The sequence below is a fragment of the Odocoileus virginianus genome, chromosome 6 (assembly GCF_023699985.2).
Source record: "Odocoileus virginianus isolate 20LAN1187 ecotype Illinois chromosome 6, Ovbor_1.2, whole genome shotgun sequence".
Taxonomy (NCBI): Eukaryota; Metazoa; Chordata; class Mammalia; order Artiodactyla; family Cervidae; genus Odocoileus; species Odocoileus virginianus.
The window spans coordinates 60,634,397-60,655,687 of NC_069679.1; the positions used below are offsets into that span (position 1 = coordinate 60,634,397).

General features: G+C 35.9%; 1 protein-coding gene across 3 annotated transcripts in view; it reads left to right on the forward strand.

Moving 5' to 3' along the window:
* Positions 1 to 21,291, forward strand: part of MNAT1 (MNAT1 component of CDK activating kinase) — a 200,554-nt gene that overhangs the window by 117,549 nt on the left and 61,714 nt on the right. The window contains exon 8 of one of the 3 annotated variants that reach the window (XM_070469442.1): positions 11,103 to 13,980. The exons of the other annotated variants lie outside the window; for them this stretch is intronic. Within the exon in view, the coding sequence (XP_070325543.1) occupies positions 11,103 to 11,307 (205 nt within the window). The 3' untranslated portion in view covers positions 11,308 to 13,980. Of the gene's footprint in view, positions 1 to 11,102; positions 13,981 to 21,291 lie in introns of those variants that run through there. 3 annotated transcript variants of the gene reach the window in all.

Consider the following 21,291-nt stretch of genomic DNA (forward strand, 5'->3'; position numbering starts at 1 on the left):
CCATTTTGGTTGCAGATTAATTGACCATAGATGTGTGGATTTATTTCTGGGCCCTCTCTTCTGTTGCATTGATCTACATGTCTGTTTTTGTGCCTGTACCATGCTGTTTTGATTACTGTAGCTTTATTGTCTGAAATCTGGAAGGTTTATGCCAAACTTGCAACTACTTTTCTTGGTCATTCTTTGGCTCTTAAAAATTGATAAATTGGAATTTTATATGTCATGAATTTGAGATGAGATATTGAATATATTCTAAACATTTTTTGTTTTAACATTCTCTTTGTCATCCACCTTGAGCCTTCCTCATTGTTGCCAGAGAAAACTTTCTAATATATCAATCTGGCCATATCTCTATATTAGTAATATCCTTCAGTGGCTCATCATTATCTGCATAATCTGACCCCTATCTACCTTCCTAGCCATATGCCCCAGTCCTCTCATCGTGGTGTTTCTTAAGAACCTCATGGTGTCTCAAAGTTTTGTGCCATTGCTTATGCTGTTTCATTTCCTTAGAAAACTCTTTACCTTTATGATTGTGGCATAGCCTCAGTAATTTCTTTCCCTCTTTTACTTCCTATGTATGAATTTTCAATTGTCTGTCTTTGCCCCACATTCTCTTTTCTACTGGAGTAATATTTTTATTTATTTTTATGTCAGCCATATAGTATGACTACTAACCTTCAAAATTTAAAGTTTATCTTATATTGTTTATAATGTGAATTAGTTTTTTATTTTTTGTTTAAAGATCAGTTTTATTTTTGTGAAGCTGGAAATTATTCAAAATAATGATATTTTCTTTTTTTCTTTTTTGGACTTTTTATGGGCATTGTTGACTTTGTACCTGTTTTTATTTTAATTGAAATGTTGTTGATTTACAATATTATGTTAATTTCTGGTACAGCATAATGATTGAGTGTTTTTATAGATTGTATTCGCTTTAAAGTTATTGCAAAATAATGGCTATGTTTCTTTTTGCTGTACAATATATATTTGTTCCTTATTCATTTTATACATAGTACCTTTTTTCTTTTAATGTTTTTTATTGAAGTATAATTGCTTTACAAAATTTTGTTGCTTTCTGTCAAACCTCAACATGAATCAGTTGTAGGTATACACATATCCCCTCCCTTTTGAACCTCCCTCCCACCTCCCACCCCATCCCACCAATCTAGATTGATTGAAAACAGAGCCCCTGTTTGTGTTTCCTGAACCATACAGCAAATTCCAATTGGCTATCTGTTTTACATATTGTAATGTAAGTTTCCATGTTACTCTTTCCATACATCTCAACCTCTCCTCCCCTCTCCCCATGTCCATGAGTCTGTTCTCTGTGTCTGTTTCTCCATTGCTGCCCTGTGAACAAGTTTTTCAGTACCATTTTTCTAGATTCCGTATATATACATTAGAATATGATATTTATCTTTCTGACTCACTTCACTCTGTATAATAGGTTCTAGGTTCATCCACCTCATCAGAACTGACTTAAATATGTTCCTTTTTATGGCTGAGTAATATTCCATTGTGTATATGTAGCACAATTTCTTTATCAATTCATCTGTCAGTGTCCATCTAGGTTGCTCCCATGTTCTAATTATTGTAAATAGTGCTGCAGTGAACAATGGGATACATGTGTCTTTTTCAGTTTTGATTTCCTCAGGGTATATGCCTAGGAGTGGGATTGCTGGGTTATACAGTGGTTTTATTCCTAGTTTTTTAAGGAATCTCCATATCGTCTTCCATAGTGGCTGTATCAGTGTACATTCCCACCAGTAGTGCAAGAGTGTTCCCTTTTCTCCACACCGTCTCCAGCATTTGTTGTTTGTAGACTTTTTGATGATGGCCATTCTGACTGGTGTGAGGTGATATCTCATTGTAGTTTTGATTTGCATTTCTCTAATAATGAGAGATGTTGAGCATCTTTTCATGTGTTTATTAGCCATCTGTATGTCTTCTTTGGAGAAATGTCTGTTTAGGTCTTTTCCCCCCTTTTTGATTGGGTTGTTTGTTTTTCTGGCATTGGGTTGTATGAGCTGCTTGTGTATTTTGGAAATTAATCCTTTTGTCAGTTTTTCATTTGCTATTATTGTCTCTCATTCTGAGGCTTGTCTTTTCACCTTGCTTATAGTTTCCTTTGCTGTGCAAAAGCTTTTTAAGTTTAACCAGGTCCCACTTGTTTACTTTTGTTTTTATTTCCATTACTCTGGGAGGTGGGTCATAGAGGATCTTGCTTTGATTTATGTCATCGAGTTTTCTGCCTATATTTTCCCTAAGATGATTTATAGTTTCTGGTCTTATATTTAGGTCTTTAATCCATTTTGAGTTTATCTTTGTGTGTGGTATTAGAAAGTGTTCTAATTTCATTCTTTTACATGTAGCTGTCCAGTTTTCCCAGCACCATTTATTCTAGAGGCTGTCTTTGGCCCATTGTATATTCTTGCCTCCTTTGTTGAAAATAAGGTACCCATAGGTGCATGGGTTTTTTTTCTGGGCTTTCTATCATGTTCCATTGGTCTATATTTCTGTTTCTGTGGCAGGACCATACTGTCTTGATGACCATAGCTTTACAGTATAATCTGACATCAGGAAGGTTGATTCCTACAGCTCCATTCTTCTTTCTCAAGGCTGCTTTGGGTATTTGGGATCTTCTGTGTTTCCATATGAACTGGGAAATTTTTTGTTTTAGTTCTGTGGAAAATGTAGTTGGTAATTTGGGAAATTTTTTGTTCTAGTTCTGTGGAAAATGTAGTTGGTAATTTGATAGGGATTGCATTGAATCTATAGATTGCATTTGGTAGGATAGTCATTTTCACAATATTGATTCTTCCTACCCAGAAACATGAACTATCTCTCCATCTGTTTATGTCATCTTTGATTTCTTTCATCAGTGTCTTATAGTTTTCTGTGTACAGTTCTTTTGTCTCCTTAGGTAAGTTTATTCCTAGATATTTAATTCTTTTTGTTGCTATGGTGAATAGCATTGATTCCTTAATTCCTCTTTCTGATTTTTCATTGTTAGTATATAGAAATGCAAGTGATTTCTGTGCATTGATTTTGTATCCTACAACTTTGCTAAACTCACTGATTAGCTCTAGTAATTTTCTGATACTATCTTTAGGGTTTTCTTTGTACAGCATCATGTCATCTGCAAACAGTGAGAGCTTTATTCCTTCTTTTCCAATCTGGATTTGTTTTATTTCTTTTTCTTCTCTGATTGCTGTAGCTAGGACTTCCAGAACTATGCTGAATAATAGTTGTGGAAGTGGACACCCTTGTCTTGTTCCTGATCTTAGGGGAAATGCTTTTAATTTTTCACCATTGAGAATAATTTTTGCTGTAAACTTAACCATAAATGGCCTTTAAAAGACGCCTACTCCTTGGAAGGAAAGTCATGACCAACCTAGACAGCATATTAAAAAGCAGAGAAATTACTTTGCCAACTAAGGTCCGTCTAGTCAAGGCTATGGTTTTTCCAGTGTTCACGTGTGGATGTGAGAGTTGGACTCTAAAGAAAGCTGAGTGCCGTAGAATTGATGCTTTTGAACTGTGGTGTTGGAGAAGACTCTTGAGAGTCCCTAGCACTGCAAGGAGATCCAATTAGTCCATCCTAAAGGAGATTAGTCCTGGGTGTTCATTGGAAGGACTGATGTTGAAGCTGAAACTCCAATACTTTGGCCACCTGATGCGAAGAGCTGACTCATTTGAAAAGACCCTGATACTGGGAAAGTTTGAGGGCAGGAGGAAAAGAAGGGGATGACAGAGGATGAGATGTTGGATGGCATCACCGACTCAATGAACATGGGTTTGGTTGGACTCCAGGAGTTGGTGATGGACAGGGAGCCCTGGTATGCTGCGGTTCATGGGGTCGCAAAGAGTTGGACACAACTGAGCGACTGAACTGAACTGAACTGAACTGATGTTGAAGTAAGTTCCTTCTGTGCCCATTTTTTGAAGAGTTTTAATCATAAATGGGTGCTGAATTTTGTTAAAGGCTTTTCCTGCATCTATTGAGATGATCATATGGTTTTTATCATTCAATTTGTTATTATGGTATATCACATTGATTGATTTGCATATATTGAAGAATCCTTGCATTCCTGTAATAAACCCAACTTGATCGTGGTGTATGAGCTTTTGGATGTGTTTTTGAATTCTGTTTGCTAAAATTTTGTTGAGGAATTTTGCATCTATGTTCATCAGTGATATTGGCCTGTAGTTTTCTTTTTTTGTGTTTTCTTTGCCTGGTTTTGGTATCAGCATGATGGTGGCCTTGTAGAATGAGTTTGGAAGTGTTCCTTCCTCTGCAATTATTTGAAAGAGTTTTAGAAGGATAGGCATTAGTTCTTCTCTAAATTCTTGATAGAATTCTCCTGTGAAGCCATTTGGTCCTGGGCTTTTGTTTCTTGGGGGGATTTTTGATCATAGCTTTAATTTCAGTGCTTGTAATTGGGTTGTTCATAATTTCTATTTCTTCCTGGTTCAGTCTTGGAAGTTTGAACTTTCTAAGAATCTGTCCATTTCTTCCAGGGTATCCATTTAATTGCCATATAGTTGTTCTTATAGTCTCATAATCCTTTGTATTTCTGCATTGTCTGTTGTAACCTCTCCTTTTTCATTTTTAATTTTGTTGATTTGATTCTTCTCGCTTTTTTTCTTGATGAGTCTGGCTAAAGGTTTGTCAGTTTTGTTTATCTTCTCAAAAAACCAGCTTTTAGTTTTATTAATCTTTACTGTTGTTTCTTTCATTTCTTTTTCATTTATTTCTGTTTGGATTTTTATGATTTCTTTCCTTCTACTTATTTTGGGGTTTTTTGGTTCTTCTTTTTCCAGTTGTTTTAAGTGTAAAGTTAGGTTGTCTATTTGATGTTTTTCTTGCTTCTTGAGATAGGATTGTATTGCTATAAACTTCCCTCTTAGAACTGCTTTTGCTGCATCCCATAGTTTTTGAGTTGTCATGTTTTATTGTCATTTGTTTCTAGAAATTTTTTGATTTCCCTTTTGATTTCTTCAGTAATCTGTTGGTTATTTAGAAATGTGTTGTTTAATCTCCACGCGTTTGTGTTTCTCACAGTTTTTTTTCTTGTAATTGATACTTAGTCTCATTGCATTGTGATTGGAGAAGAGGCTTGATATGATTTCAGTTTTCTTAAATTTACTGAGGTTTGATTTGCTACTCAAGATGTGGTCTATCCTGGAGAATGTTCCATGTGCACTTGAGAAGAAGGTGTATTCTTCTACATTTGGATGGAATGTCCTGAAGGTATCAGTGAGATCCATCTCATTGAGTATCTTTTTTCTTTATCCTATACCTGTATGTTGCTTCTTCCTACTTCCTTCTCCTTTCAAATTGCAAGTTTGTTTACAGTATCTGTGAGTCTGTTTTGTTATGTACATTCATTTGTTTTATGTTTTAGATTCTACATATAAATAATAACTGAGTTTTTGTCTTTGTCTGACTTATTTCACTAACTACAATACTCTTTAGGTCCATCCACATTATTGCATATGGTAGGATTTCATTCTTTTTAATGGCTGACTAATATTCCATTGTGTGTGTGTGTGTGTGTGTACACATACATCTTTATCCACTCATCTGTTGATGGACATTTGGGTTGCTTTATGTGAAGTAAGCTTAGTTTTTGAGCAGTAAAATATTTTAATGATGTTCTGCCAATTTTCAATTGCTCTCCTACTTAGGAAGTCCTAAATCTACACAAAGCTTTATATATATTTATTTATATTATAATTTTTTGGTAGGTTCTATATTTACATGTAATCACTTAATCCATGTAGAATGTATTTTTTATTTGTAAGGAACAGTAAAACAATCTTTACTTCATTTTTTTCAACTAGTAAATCAATTGGCCCAGCATAATTTATTCATTAGTCCTTTTTCCCCCCTATTGATGTTTTAGATTAACATTCTAGGATTTTTGGTCCACTGACCTTTCTTTTCCATTAATCTGTATTTCAGTTATTTAACCACATCACTTTCTTATTCATTTAAATTCATGATATGTTTTAGTATTAGTCATATATTTATTTTCTATTGCTATGCATTAAATTACCACACACTTAAGTGGCTTAAAACAATATCTACTTTATCTTATTTATTATCAATGTCTGCAAATTATGAATCTGGACATGGGGTTACTTGGATCTTATATTCAGATTGCATGTGGCTGCGATCAAAGTGTCAGCAGGTGCTGTGGGTCCATGTTAGGAGGTTTGGGGGTTGTCTTTCAGGCTGATTCATATTATTGGTAGAATCAGGTTTCTTGCTGGTTTAGAACCCACAGTGTCTTTCATCTTTTTCAGTGCTAGCAGGAGGAAATCTTTTTGAATCTCTTGCTTTTTTAAGGGCTCCTACCTGTTTAAGTCTGGTCTACTTAGATAATTTCCCTTTTTATTAACTCAAGATCAACCAATTTGAGATCTTAGTTACATTCCCAGAATTCCTTTTGCCATATAATATAATCTAAGGATTGAAATTCATCATATGCATGAGGATAAAATCATGTAAAGGTGCACACAATGGGGTGGGAATCTTGGGGGCTGTTTCAGAATTCTGCCTACCACAGTGGGGCAAATCTTCCTTTGCTCTTTATGTTTTTGAAAGTGTTTTAGGATCTTTAAACATTTATTCTTCCTAGTAAACTTTGTTGGCCAAGGCAAAAAAGCACCCTATAGTTCTTTCTAATTTTCTGTACATTTAAAAATTTTCATTATAGGATATTATGAAGCAAGTAATACAACAAAGCAAGCCCAAACAAGTTAACAAGTAAGATATTGCCATCCTTATTACCCCGTAGATTCAACCAAGCACTACTTTTTTTGGTATTTCATTTGGAATTGCTTTAAACTGAGAAGTTTAAATTTTATTGGGTTTTCATATATCTTACACATTTCTTGGAAATTAGTTTTTGTTATATCATACTTAGGAAGCTGTAGTTATAAAATTGTTTTCATTATGCTTTTCTTACTGGTTCTTGGTTAAATACGTTTTCATTTTGTATATGACTGTTTTACTGAGAATTTTACTTGTTCTTTAAGGTGATAAGGTTTTCTATCTGGAAGCCAGTCATCTGAAAAAAAATGAATTTTTTATTTTAAATGCTCTGTGTCTGATTTCAGTTTCATATTTTATTGCATTTGACTAGAACTTCTTAACTTGGTGTTACACATTTCGGATGACTGCAGTTTTTCTTGTGTCTTGTTTTTTTGGTGAATGCTTCAAGTGTTTCATCATTAAGTATCATGTTGGTTGATTAAGTGATTTCTCTTTCTTATGTTTTAAATCATGTTGTAGAATTTCTGTTTTTTTGGTCAACGTCTTTACCTGTTAACTTATACTTGTATTGTCAAAGGATAGATAAAAGGTATTTGTTTTGTTGGCTTTGTTTTTAATTCTGTACATTAAAGTTTATATATTAGTTTTAGAAAAATTCTCAAGGGCACCAGAAAATCAAAGAAAATGGAGAAGTACAGAATTCACAAAAAATGCAATATATATGTGTATATAGTATCATATATACTTTGTTGTAACTATGAAAGTATCACTAAATTAACTTCTTATGGCTATGACAGCAAAATGTTTTTAGTATCTGTTTTTGTTGGCATTTGAATTAGAAATCAAGTCATACATCTATCATGAACCTTATGCTTAAAGGTATAGTCTGGCACTAGTCTGGTAAGTTTTAAATCTTTTTTTGCAATCATGGAAAAAAATATGTTTCTGCCTGAAGCAGTTGTCAAACAAGCTTCTTTCATCGACAGTCAGACACAGGGCAGCTGAATGAGGCTGTTTAGTCTAGAGTAAATGCTCACAAGATTACAAGGTCACCGAGGAAATGTAATTATGCAGTTGATTCCAGAATAGTCTTTTGTAGTGAGGACTTTAAGACTATTAAATCATAGTATTAATTAAATATGTACTCTAAAAGTAAGCTCAGAAGAGCAGCAGTAAATTGATAAATTATTTAGTTTAGTAATTAAATTATAACTATAAATTATTACAATGAAATATAGTTTTAATTCAGATTTATACAGGACCCTAAAAAAGGAAATTCCATGTATTATTAGAATTTGCTCAGTTTCTACCAAATCACTATAAAATTCAATTGACTCTGTATATCTATATGTAATTTTCTCCATTGGGAAATGAAGCTTCATAGTATTTAGCTCATGCTGTTTGAGAAAAAATCAATTATTTATCAGTTCTTTTACTTTTGTTATTCATTTGATTATGAAGCACCTCCTATGTGTCAGTTACTCTTCTGGGTACTAAGGAAACAAGTGAACAAAACAGAGAAGACACCTGCTGTCCTGAAGCTTACATTGTACTGGGATGCAGTGAACAGTATAAGCACACTGATGAATTTGTCAGATGGCAGTATTTTGGAGACAAATACAGCAGGATAAAGGGATATGTAGTGACTGGGGTAGAGTGCCATTTTTACATGGGTAGCAGTGGAATCTTTTGTAGGATGATATTTGAATAGACATGAATTAAGCAAAGAAGCTAATCATGTGATGTTATGAGGAAAGGCAGAGGAATTGTAAGTGCAATGGCCCTGAGGTGGGTGTGTATATAAGGATGAGAAAGGAGTCCAGTGTCTGCAATAGCATGAATTGGAGAATGGTAGGAGATAAGGTCGGAGTGGTAGCAGGTTTTTTATGTAAGAAGGCAGATTGGACCCAGTTAGATCACATAGGGTTGTTTTTAGCTGATGGCTAAGACTTGGGCTTTTATTGTCAAGAAGATGAGAAGTCATAGAATTTTGAACAAAAGCGTGTCATATGACTTATATTTAGAAGGGTTTGTATAGGAGAATGGATGGTGGATTGAACGCAAGAAAATTTGCAACTGTCCTGGATAAGATTGTAGGGGCTTATACTAAGATGGTAACAGTGTAATTGCAAAGAAGTGGTCAAGTTATGAATATAGTTTTAATGGGATAAAACATTGAATTTTTGATGGATTGGATGTGTGTGTGTGTTGGGGGGGGGGTTGTTACAGAAAAGTTCCTCCCAGGGTTATTTCTGAGGTAAAAGTTGCCATTTAAATATGATACAGGAGATTAGGGGGCAGGGTTCTCTGAGGCAGAGAGTTGTGTGAGTTGCTTTAAGTTCAGTTATTTATCAAATATTGAAATAAAATATGTGTCTAAAAAGCTGCAAGAACTGGGAAAAATCCTTAGCAGTTCTCCTTTTTTATGGGAGAGTGAACTGTCATGAGTTTACTACAGGAGAAGCCAAAGAAGAAAACTCTTCTGTGCTCATAGTCATGTCTTTGGGTAGTGCAAAGCTAGGACTACGTTTTTAGTTTCTTAGTACGTTTTCTCTGCTGTACCTTACAGCCAAGGCCATCCTATATACAGAGTTTTCAAAATATGACCGAGTTTAATTTTTATTATGCTTTTGTCATTGTTAGTCACTAAGTCGTGTCCGATTCTTTGTGACCCCATGGACTGCAGCACTCCAGGCCTCCCTGTGCCTTGCTGTTTCCTGGAGTTTACCCAAGTTCACGGAGAAGGCAGTGACAACCCACTCCAGTACTCTTGCCTAGAAAATCCCATGGACAGAGGAGCCTGGTAGGCTGCAGTCCATGGGGTTGCTAAGAGTCGGGCACAACTGAGTGACTTCTTTTTCACTTTTCACTTTCATGCATTGGAGAAGGTACTGGCAACCCACTCCAGTGTTCTTTTTTTTTTTCCATTCATTTTTATTAGTTGGAGGCTAATTACTTTACAATATTGCAGTGGTTTTTGCCATACATTGACATGAATCAGCCATGGATTTACATGTGTTCCCCATCCTGAACCCGCCTCCCACCCCCCTCCCCATCCCATCCGTCTGGGTCATCCCAGTGCACCAGCCCGGAGCACTTGTCTCATGCATCCAACCTGGGCTGGTGATCTTTTTCACAATTGATAATATACATGTTTCGATGCTGTTATCTCAGATCATCCCACCCTCGCCTTCTCCCATAGAGTCCAAAAGTCTGTTCTATACATCTGTCTCTCTTTTTCTGTCTTGCATATAGGGTTATTATTACCATCTTTCTAAATTCCATATATATGTGTTAGTATACTGTATTGGTGTTTATCTTTCTGGCTTACTTCATTCTGTAATAAATGGGCTCCAGTTTCATCCATCTCGTTAGAACTGATTCAAATGTATTCTTTTTAATGGCTGAGTAATATATTCCATTGTATATATGTACCACAGCTTTCTTATCCATTCATCTGCTGATGGGCATCTAGGTTGCTTCTTGCCTGGAGAATCCCAGGGACAGGGGAGCCTGGTGGGATGCCGTCTATGGGGTCACACAGAGTCGGACACTACTGAAGTGACTTAGCAGCAGCAGCCCAAGTTCATGTCCCTTAAATCAGTGATGCCATCCAACCATCTCATTGTCTACCACACTCTTCTCTTTTTGCCTTCAATCTTTCCCAGTATCAGAATCTTTACCAATGAATCGGTGCTTTGCATCAGGTGGACATAGTAATGGGGCTTCAACTTCAGCGTCAGTCCTTCCAATGAGTATTCAGGGTTGATTTCCTTTAGGATTGACTGGTTTTAGATTATTTTAATTTCAGATTATGTTTCTGAAGGCAACTGATTCAAATTATGTAGCAACTTTTCTTATTTTATTCTCAAAAAAATGAAAACAAAATTATTCTGTGCTAAGATTTCAGTCTCCATTTTTTTCCCCATGAGGAAAATAGCCCTGAGGGCATTGTGAGTCACAGGCCTTTGAGTTGGAGCTCAGGTAAAGTTGCCTTGACCGCAGAGATGTACAAGGGTGGGGTGGTAGGAATGGTCTGTTACAGGTACAGGCAATAAGGGTTGCATTGTCTATAGAGAATTGGAAAAAATAATAAAAGAAAACCAATTAAAAGACAGTCTTTTTTTTAAAAAATCAATATATACTAGCAGTTCTGAACAATGTTAGATTTCAAATACTCCTTCCTGAAAATGTCTTCTTTTGGTCCATGTTCTAAACAATTGCTTTTATTACTTTTAAATTTCATAGCATGTAAGTAAGCTTCCAATGTTAGTGTTAGTCTCTCAGTCGTATCCAACTCTTTGCGACCCCATAGATTGTTGCACGCGAGGCTCCTTTGTCCGTGGGATTCTCCAGGTAAGAATACTGGAATGGGTTGCCGTTTCCTTCTCCAGGAGATCTCGACCCAGGGATCGAACCCTGCTCTCCTGCATTACAGGCGGATTCTTTACTATCTGAGCCACCAGGGAGAAGTGGATAAGCTTCCAATGAGCATATCTTTATTTTTTGTTCCTGAATAATATTGTATTATATACAAAAGTGAAATCACAGAACTCCCAGCTTTGTAATCTGCCCCAGAACACCCCCCCCCCCCCCAACAAACCCATCTACATTTATCCTCACTTGAGAGTAAGTTTGTAGTGTTTTAGAATCCTTCTGGCTCCCTTCTGGCAAAATTTCTCTTTTCAGCTCCCCTGTAGTACTAAATATTTCTGAGTTTAAATGGTAGATTTGAAGTAAACTGATAGTCTGATGATCATATAGATATGGAAATAGAACTTAAGTTCTTGGAATATTATTTGTTTTTAAAGTTTTTTGACTAGAGAACACGTGAAAGTTGCTAGAAAAAAAAGCCTAAAGAAGCGAAGGCGTGAATGATGTTGTAATTTCTGGAATTTATTGTAAAATAGCTATTTTATGAGATTCTGTCAAACAAGAGTTTTTTCTAGCTGTTTGGATACTTGTTGCTTAAAGAAAGAAAGTTGAAATTAACAAAAAATATTCTTCAGTTTATTTTGAGCATAGATAAACAGAAATATCTGATTTTTTGACTATTGAACATGAATATGCAAGAATATCAACTTTAATGAATTCACTGACAAATTTGCATAAGAGCTCAAAACAAAAACTTTATTACATTCTTTCTTATACTTATCAATATTTTCTTGTTTTTAAAAGTTAATATAATTAATACATATTTTAGCCTTTTTTCTTTTTTGTTGTGTGAATTTTATTTTTATTTTAAAATTTTTAGTGGCATAATGTGCACAAAATCTAATAGAAGAAAAAAATCTTACTGCCTCTTCTGCATTGTTACTATTTTTCATTTCATGATTATTACAGAAAATAATTTTGTTGTATAGAGGAGTGGTTGTGATGAAAAATGATATACTCTGGCTGTCCAATATCCTAGGTATACAGTTGCCTGATAAGAATTGGCCCTGAGGATGGGATCCTGTGTCACATTACTATTACACCTAATCTTGTCAATTTGGTCATAAAAATAAATTCTCCATCATATTTCTCATCATCAACTGTGCATGCTCAGTTGTGTCTGACTCTGCAACCCCATGAACTGTAGTTCACCAGGCTCTTCTGCCTGTGGAATTTTCCAGGCAAGAATAAGGGAATGGGTTGCCATTTCCTTCGCCAGGGGATCTTCTCTACCTAGGGAACAAAGCTAGTGGGGGTGATGGAATTCCAGGTGAGCTATTTCAAACCCTAAAAGATGATCCTGTGAAAGTGTTGTACTCAATATACCAGCAAATTTGGAAAACTCAGGAGGGGCCACAGGACTGCAAAAGGTCAGTTTATATCCCGATCCCAAAGGAAGGCAATGCCAAAGAATGTTCAAACCACCACACAATTGCACTCATCTCACACGCTAGCAAAGTAATGCTCAAAAATCTCCAAGCCAGGCTTCAACAGTACGTGAACCGTGAACTTCCAGATGTTCAAGCTGGATTTACAAAAGGCGGAGGAACCAGAGATCAAATTGCTAACATCCGTCGGATCATAGGAAAAGGAAGAGAGTTCCAGAAAAACATCTACTTATGCTTTATTGACTATGCCAAAGCCTTTGACTGTGTGGATCACAGAAAAATGTGGAAAATTCTGAAAGAGATGGGAATACCAGACCACCTTATCTGCCTCCTGAGAAATCTGTATGTAGGTCAAGAAGCAACAGTTAGAACTGGACATGGAACAACAGACTGCTTTCATATCAGGAAAGGAGTATGTCAAGGCTGTATATTGTCACCCTGCTTATTTAACATATATGCAGAGTACATCATGTGAAATGCTGGGCTGGATGAAGCACAAGCTGGAATCAAGATTGCCGGGAGAAATATTAATAACCTCAGATATGCAGATGACACCACCCTTATGGCAGAAAGAGGAGAAGAACTAAAGAGCCCCTTGATGAAAGTGAAAAAGGGGAGTGAAAAAGTTGGCTTAAAATTCAACACTCAGGAAACTAAGATCATGGCATCCAGTCCCATCACTTCATGGAACATATATGGGGAAACAGTGGAAACAGTGACAGACTATTTTCTTGGGCTCCAAAATCACTGCAGATGGTAACTTTAGCCATGAAGTTAAAAGACACTTGCTCCTTGGAAAAAAAGCTATGACCAACCTAGACAGCATATTAAAAAGCAGAGACATTACTTTGCCGACAAAGGTCCATCTTGTCAAAGCTTTGATTTTTGCAGCAGTCATGTATGGATGTGAGAGTTGGACTATAAAGAAAGCTGAGAGCCAAAGAATTGATGCTTTTGAACTGTGGTGTTGGAAAGACTCTTGAGAATCCCTTGGACTGCAAGGAGATCCAACCGGTCCATCCTAAAGGAAATCAGTCCTGAATATTCATTGGAAGGACTGATGCTGAGGCTGAAACTCCATTACTTTGGCCACCTGATGTGAAGAATGGACTTTGAAAAGACCCTGATGCTGGGAAAGATTGAGGGCAGGAGAAGGGGACAACAGAGAGTGAGATGGTTGGATGGCATCACCGACTTGATGAACATGAGTTTGAGCAGGCTCCAGGAGTTGGTGATGGACAGGGTGGCCTGGCGTGCTGCAGTCCATGGGGTCATAAAGAGTCGGACACGACTGAGCGACTGTACTGAACTGAACTGATTTATTCTTACATCTGCAAAGTATTCATAGAGTGACTTAAAATTACAGAAAAATTGAAAGGGTCCGTTAGACCTAGATGATAAATCAGTTCCTCTGGTTACTCTTCCTTTTCTAAATCCAACTTGACCATCTGGAAGTTCTTGGTTCACATACTTTTGAAGCCTGGCTTGGAGAATTTTGAGCATGACTTGGCTAGTGTGTGAGATGAGCGCAATTGTGCTGTAGTTTGAATATTCTTTGGCATTGTCTTTCTTTGGGATTGGAATGAAAATTTATTAAGTATAAATAAATAGTGGAAAAAACTTTATTAGTAAATTTAGCAGAGATTTTGACATAGGACAGTCAAATTTTTATTCCACATATTCCTTTTTCAACAGTATATAACCAAAATTGACAACATCCTTTGAATGCAACTAACCACTGATCAGTGGTCATGCATGAACATAGAAGATATGCATCTTGTAAATTCTGAATCTAGATTTCAAATATATATCTTTGGTAGATTCTAGCTTATCACTGCCTCTTGCTCTGCTTACATTTATATCATCAAAATAAAATGCATCGGTAATAAGTTGAAGCTTATTATTTTTTTTTTGTATTTACAGTGTCAAAATTAAATACTTTTGAAACTTTGATGCCCTGTAATTTGATTGAAGAGAGGATCACTATCTCTTTACCATATAATTATAAAAGGTTCTCATTTTTAGATTTATAAAATATTTATTGGATTGGTCAGTTAGAATGACCAACCCAATTAATTAATCTTTTCTACATCATCTCCTTCCTTCAAAATGCTCTGTGTATGTACGTGCCTATAGTATTTATTTACTTAAAAACTGTAGCAAGTTGTATAAAAGTGATGGTATACAAACATCATAAAAAATAGTGACATACATCCTTAAGCAAAATAGATATTTGAAGTTCTTGTCCCATATTATGGTGGAGTGAAATTCATTCTCCTTAATGTCTGGATGAGAAGATAATATTTTCTTTTAGTCCTTAAAAAATGCACACTTGAGTGACTGCAATTGGGAATCAGGGATCTGTTTTGGGTCAATGAAAATGTTCTAAAACTGGATTGTATTGATGAGTGTACAGTTCTTTAAATTTACTAATTCAAAAATCATTGAGTTGTACCTCTTAAGAGATGATATAAAGAAAAGAAGTAATAATTTGGGCACTGCAGTAAGAAAACTGAAGGTTGATGTAATTATTGTGATTATTTTACCTATTGTATCATTTTCCAGATGATTCCATCACTCTTGTTTCCTCTTACCTTTTTTTTAGCCTTCTGGCAAATGAATGAAATAATTTATAGGATGATAAAACCATAATATGTTTCAAGCTATACTAAAAATAAGATCACTAAGATTCGATTATCTTATATTTTGAAAATGTTAATGTATCTATATGGTATTTTAATTATGAAAGTTTAGAATTTATGTATTCTGCTTTTAAGCAGCATTACTGAGTATAATTGATATACAGTAAACAGCATGTATTTAAAATGTGTAGTTTATGAACATTGACATCTGTTTATGATTATGAAATCATGTCTAATCAAGATAATGAATATGTCCTTCATCCCCAAAAGTTTGCTAGTGTCACTTTATAATTTCACCTTCACACCTGTCAGTCCCCAGCCAAGAAACCACTCTTATGCTTTCTGTAACTGTAGATTGTTTTGCTGTTTTCAGAGTTTTATATAAATTGAGCAAAATGTATTCTTTTCTTTGTCTGGCTCCTTTCACACAGAATAATTGAGATTCATCCTTGTTGTAGTGTATCAGTGGTCATTCCTTTTTATTACTGAGCAATGTTCCATTATATGTATAGCCCGAAGTTTTCTTGATGGATATTTGGGTTGTTTCCTTCTGGTTTGGGGCTAATAAAACAAAGCTGATACGAACATTCATGTACAAGTCTTTTATTTGTGGGTAAATACCTAGGAGTGGAATGGTTGCATCATTATGTACATGTATATTTAAGTTTTGAAGACACTTAACAAATTGCTTTCCAACGAGACTGTGCCATTTTACGTTTCTATCAGCAGTGTATGAGAGTTCCAGTTGTCTTCCATCCTCACCAGTACTTGGTATCGTCAATCTTTAAAATTTTAGTCATTCTAATAAATGTGTGGTGTGTCGTGTGTTTAGTCACCCAGTCATGTCCAGCTCTTCACGACCCATGAACTGTAGCCGCCAGGCTCCTCTTTCTGTGTAATTCTCCAGGCAAGAATACTGGAATTGGTTGCCATTTCCCACTCCAGGAGATCTTCCTGACCCAGGGGTTGAACTTGGGTCTCTCGCATTGCAGACAGATTCTTTACTCTCTGAGCCATCCAGGAGGCCTAATAGCATTGCTTTAGTATTCATTTCCCTAACGATTACCGATGCTGAAAATCTTTTCATCTGTTTACTTGCCATCCGTATATCTTCTTTGCGAATGGAGAAGAAAATGGCAACCCACTCCAGTATCCTTGCCTGGAAAATCTCATGGACAGAAGAGCCTGGTGGGCTGCAGTCCATGGGGTCACAAAGAGTCGGGCACGACTGGGCGACTAACACTTACTATATCTTCTTTGCAAAGTGTCTGTTGAAATCTTTTGCCCTTTTCTTTATTGAATTTGCTTTCTTATTTTGAGAGCTTTTTGTGGTTTCTGGATTCCAATTTTTATATATTCTCTTCATAAGACATGTAGTTTGCAAATATATTCTCTCAGTCCTTGGCTTGTGTTTCAATCCCTTAACAGTGTCTTTAGGAGAGCAGAAGTTTAAATTTTGATGAAGTCAAATGTATAATTTTTTCTTTTATGGGTCATGTTTTTAAAAATTAATTTAAATATTGAAGTATAATTGATTTATGTTATTATGTTAACTTCGGGTGTACAGCAAGGTGATTCACTTTGTAGATATAATTGTATTCTTGCATATATATTTTAGATTCTTATTCATTATACATTATAACAAGATATTGAATATAGTTCCCTGTGCCATGCAATAAATCTTATTGTTTATCTGTTTTGTGTATAGTGTGTATAGTGGTGTTTATATGTTAATCTTGTACCTCTTAATTTGTCTCTCCCCCTCCCCTTTCTCCTTTGGTAACCGTAAGTTTGCTCTCTGTGTCTGTGAGTCTGTTTTTGTTTTGTAAATAAGTTCATTTGTATTGGTTTTTAGATTCAGTATATAAATGATATCATATAATACTTGTCTTTCTCTGTCTGACTTACTTCACTAAGTATGATATTCCTAGATTCATCACTTAGTATGATATTCTCTAGGTCCATTCATGTTAACTGCAAATGGCAATATTTCATTTTTAATGGGTGGGTGATATTCCATTGTGTGTGTGTGTATGTGTGTGTATCACATCTTCTTTATCCTTCCCTCTGTTGATGGACATTTAGGTTGTTTCCATGTCTTAGCTATTGTGAATAATGCTTCTATGAACACTGGGGTGCATGTATCTTTTCAAATTAGAGCTTTTGTCCTTTTATGGATCTTGCTTTTGGTCTTACAGCTAAGAAATTTTTTGCCTTTTTCAAGGTCAAAATAATTTCTTCTAGAAATTTTATATTTTGGGGATTAGCATCAGTTAGGCCTGTGATGTACAGTTCATTTTTATGTATGGTAAGAGGTATGGTTTGAAGTAGTTTTTTTTTTTTTTAAACATATGGATATTGAGTTGTTTCCATACCATCTGTTGAAAGACTATTATTTCTATAGTAAATTGCCTCTTCACCTTTGTCAAAAATTCATTGCTGATAAATGTGTGGATCTGTTTCTCAGCTCTGTTCTCTTTTAATGACTTGTTTTATGATCTTGATATGAAAATTATATTGTCTTGATTACTTTGGCTTTATAAAGTCTGAATATCAGACCTCTGAATTCTTTTTTTTTAGAAAGTTATTTGGCTATTCTAGGTTCTTTGCATTCCCATGTAAGTTTTAGGATCAAATTGCCCATTTCTATAAAAAAGGCTGTTGGAATTACAAAAAAGTTTAATTTTAGAACATCTTTGGATTTACAGATAAATTGCCAAGATAGCATAGAGAGTTTATACCCACTTGTGATTTCTCCTATTATTTGTTGTAATTAATGAACTGATATTGATACATTTTAATTAATTAGAGTCCGTACTTGAATCCAGTTTCTTTAATTTTTACCTAAAGTTCTGTCTGTGTTCTGGGATCTCATCCAGTGTACCACATTATATTATGTAGGAATGTCTCCTTAGGCTCCTCTTGGCTGTGACAGTTTCTCAGACTTTCCTTGATTTTGATGACCTTGACAGATTTGAGAAGCTGTCAGATAGTTTTTTGGAGAAGACAATGCAACCCACTCCAGTACTCTGGCCTGGAAAATCCCATGGACAGAGGAGCCTGGTAGGCTGCTGTCCATGGGGTCATGAACAGTTGGACATAACTGAGTGACTTCACTTTCACTTTTCACTTTCATGTATTGAAGAAGGAAATGGCATCCCACTCCAGTGTTCTTGCCTGGAGAATCCCAGGGACGGCGGAGCCTGGTGGACTGCCGTCTGTGGGGTCGCACAGAGGCGGACACGACTGAAACGACTTAGCAGCAGCAGATAGTTTTTAGAATGTCTTAGTGGTTTAGTGGTTTAGTTGCTAAGTCGTGTCCGACTCTTTTCGACCCTATAGACTGTAGCATGCCAGGCTCCTCTGTCCACGGGATTCTCCAGGCAGGAATACTGGAGTACGTTGCCATTTCCTTCTCCAGGGAATCTTCGCAACCTAGGAATCGAACCCAGGTGTCCTGCATTGCAGGCCGATTCTTTACTGACTGAGCTATGAGGGAAGCTCATAGCTTGTGTCTTAGTACATGCTGTCAACATGTCTTATCACTGTTGATGTAAACCTTGACCACCTGGTTGAGGTATTGTTTGTCAGCTTTGTCCACTGTAATGTACTCTTATCCCTTCTGTCTTTATTATACTCTTTGGAAGAAAATTACTCTGCACAGACTGCACTTAAGGTGTGGGGATTAATGCTCACTTTCCTTGAGGATGTAGTATCTACATTATTTGGAATTCTGTACTGAAGATTTCTCTCTTCTCCTCCATCTGTTTATTTATTCATTTTCCCCCTGTCATTAAGGACTAATGAATATTTATTTTACAGTTTGGATTATAATCCAATTTTGGCCATTTGAGATGTTTTAGTTGGCTCATTTGCCCATTTGCCTTTCTCCCATCATTGCATCTTTTTATATCTTTACTTTTGGCACTGAAAGAAGCTCCAAGCTCCTGGTATATGTATTTCTTGATTTAGTTCTAGAAGGAACCATTTCTTTAAGAAGCCTTGGTTTCTTTTATTGGAGAATAGTATTAGAAACCAAAATGCTGGACTAGATAACTCACAAGCTGGCCTCAAGATTGCAGGGAGAAATATCAACATCAGATATGCAAATGATACCACTTTAATGGCAGAAAGTGAAGAGGAACCAAAGAGCCTTTTGAAAGGTGAATGAGTAAAAGAGAGTGGAAAAAGCTGGCTTAAAACTGAGCACTCAAAAAATGAAGATCATGGCATCCAGTCCTATCACTTCATAGGAAATAGATGGGAAAAAAGTGGAAACAGTGTCAGAGTTCATCTTCTTGTGCTCCAACATCACTGCAGATGGTGACTGCAGGCACAAAATTAAAAGATGCTTGCTACTTGGAAGAATAGCTATGACAAACCTAGACAGTGTATCAAAAAGCAGAGACATCACTTTGTGGACAAAGTTTTGTCTAGTTAAAGCTATGGTTTTTCCAGTGGTCATGTTGGATGTGAGAGTTGGACATAAAGAAGGCTGAGTGCTAAAGAATTGATGCTTTTGAACTGTGGTTCTGGAGAAGACTCTTGAGAGTCCCTTGGACAGCAAGGTGATCAAACCAGTCAATGTCAATCCTAAAGGAAATCAATCCTGAATATTCATTGGATGGACTGATGCTGAAGCCCCAATACTTTGGCCACCTGATGTGAAGAGCAAACTCATTGGAAAAGATCCTGATGCTGGGAAAGGTTGAGGGCAAGAGGAGAAGGGGGTGACAGAGGATGAGATGATTGGATGGTGTCACTGACTCAGTGGACATAAGTTTGAGCAAATTCAGGGATACAGTGAAGGACAAGGAAGCCTGGGGTTGCAGGCTTCCTACCATCCATGGGGTTGCAGGGAATTGGACACGACTTAGCGACTGAAAACAACAGTTAGAAACCAATATCTATGCTTTAAGTGTTCTTGTGCTCCTGGGGTATCTTTGCTCATAAGATCTGCCAATATTTTGAATCAGTAGATCATTTTGGAGGGAGCTGGCTCTGTCTTAAAATAGAGTCTTTTGATTCATGAACAGAGTTTATTTTTCTGTTTATTTTGGTCATCTTTATTTTTTTTTTAATTATAAATGTTTATTGGTTATTGACTTTAATCAGTTTAAAGGAAAGAAATATTCTTTCAAATGTGCTAATAAGAAAAAGACCCAGAGAAATGGACAAAGTTGGGTAGAATTTTCAGTTTTGAATACAAATAAAGTTCATAAATTTTATATGGATTCTAGGATATTTATTAATACTCCTCCAACAGTGGGCTTGACATTGAACAGGACTATAAACATATGAACAAGTCCAATCCAATATATTTCAAAACAAGAAGATTCTTGAGAATAGAAATTCTGTCTTTTGTAAGTATCCTTGCCATTCATTGGAGGAAAGGTTACAGGAAGTATCTGTGAATTCTGAAATTCATGAACTTTGGAATTCATATACATTCTTAAACTACTAATAAAAGAAGACCATATAGATGGGCGCGCAACATATAAAAATATAGTAACCACATAATAATCAAAAACAATGTTCAGTAATGCCCACTAAAATGAACAAAGAGAAAAATACAGCATAAGAATATAAAACAAATATTTTATACCCCTACAAACAGAACAAAGGCATCTTTTTGGTTCTGTTGTTTTTATAAAAACTATGTGTGAAACACACACGTATGTGTATTTTTACAGGAAACTTGACAAACATAGAAAAGCACTTCTAAATAAAAATCACCTGTCATATCATCAACATGAATGTCATTCCTTTGACAAGAGCATAAAAAATTCATAGGAGATGTGATCAGGGAAGGCCTTCCTAGCCTCAGGACTTGCGGATGCCAATTTACCAACCACTTTAAAATCCATGGGCCATGTAAATCCATGGCCAGTTCATTTCAATGTATGACAAAAACCACTGCAATGTTGCAAAGCAATCAGCCTCCAACTAACAAAAACAAATGGGAAAAAATAAATAAAGTCCATGGGCCAAACCTCTTTTTAGGCTCTCTACTGTTACCTAACTCCTGATACCACTGTAT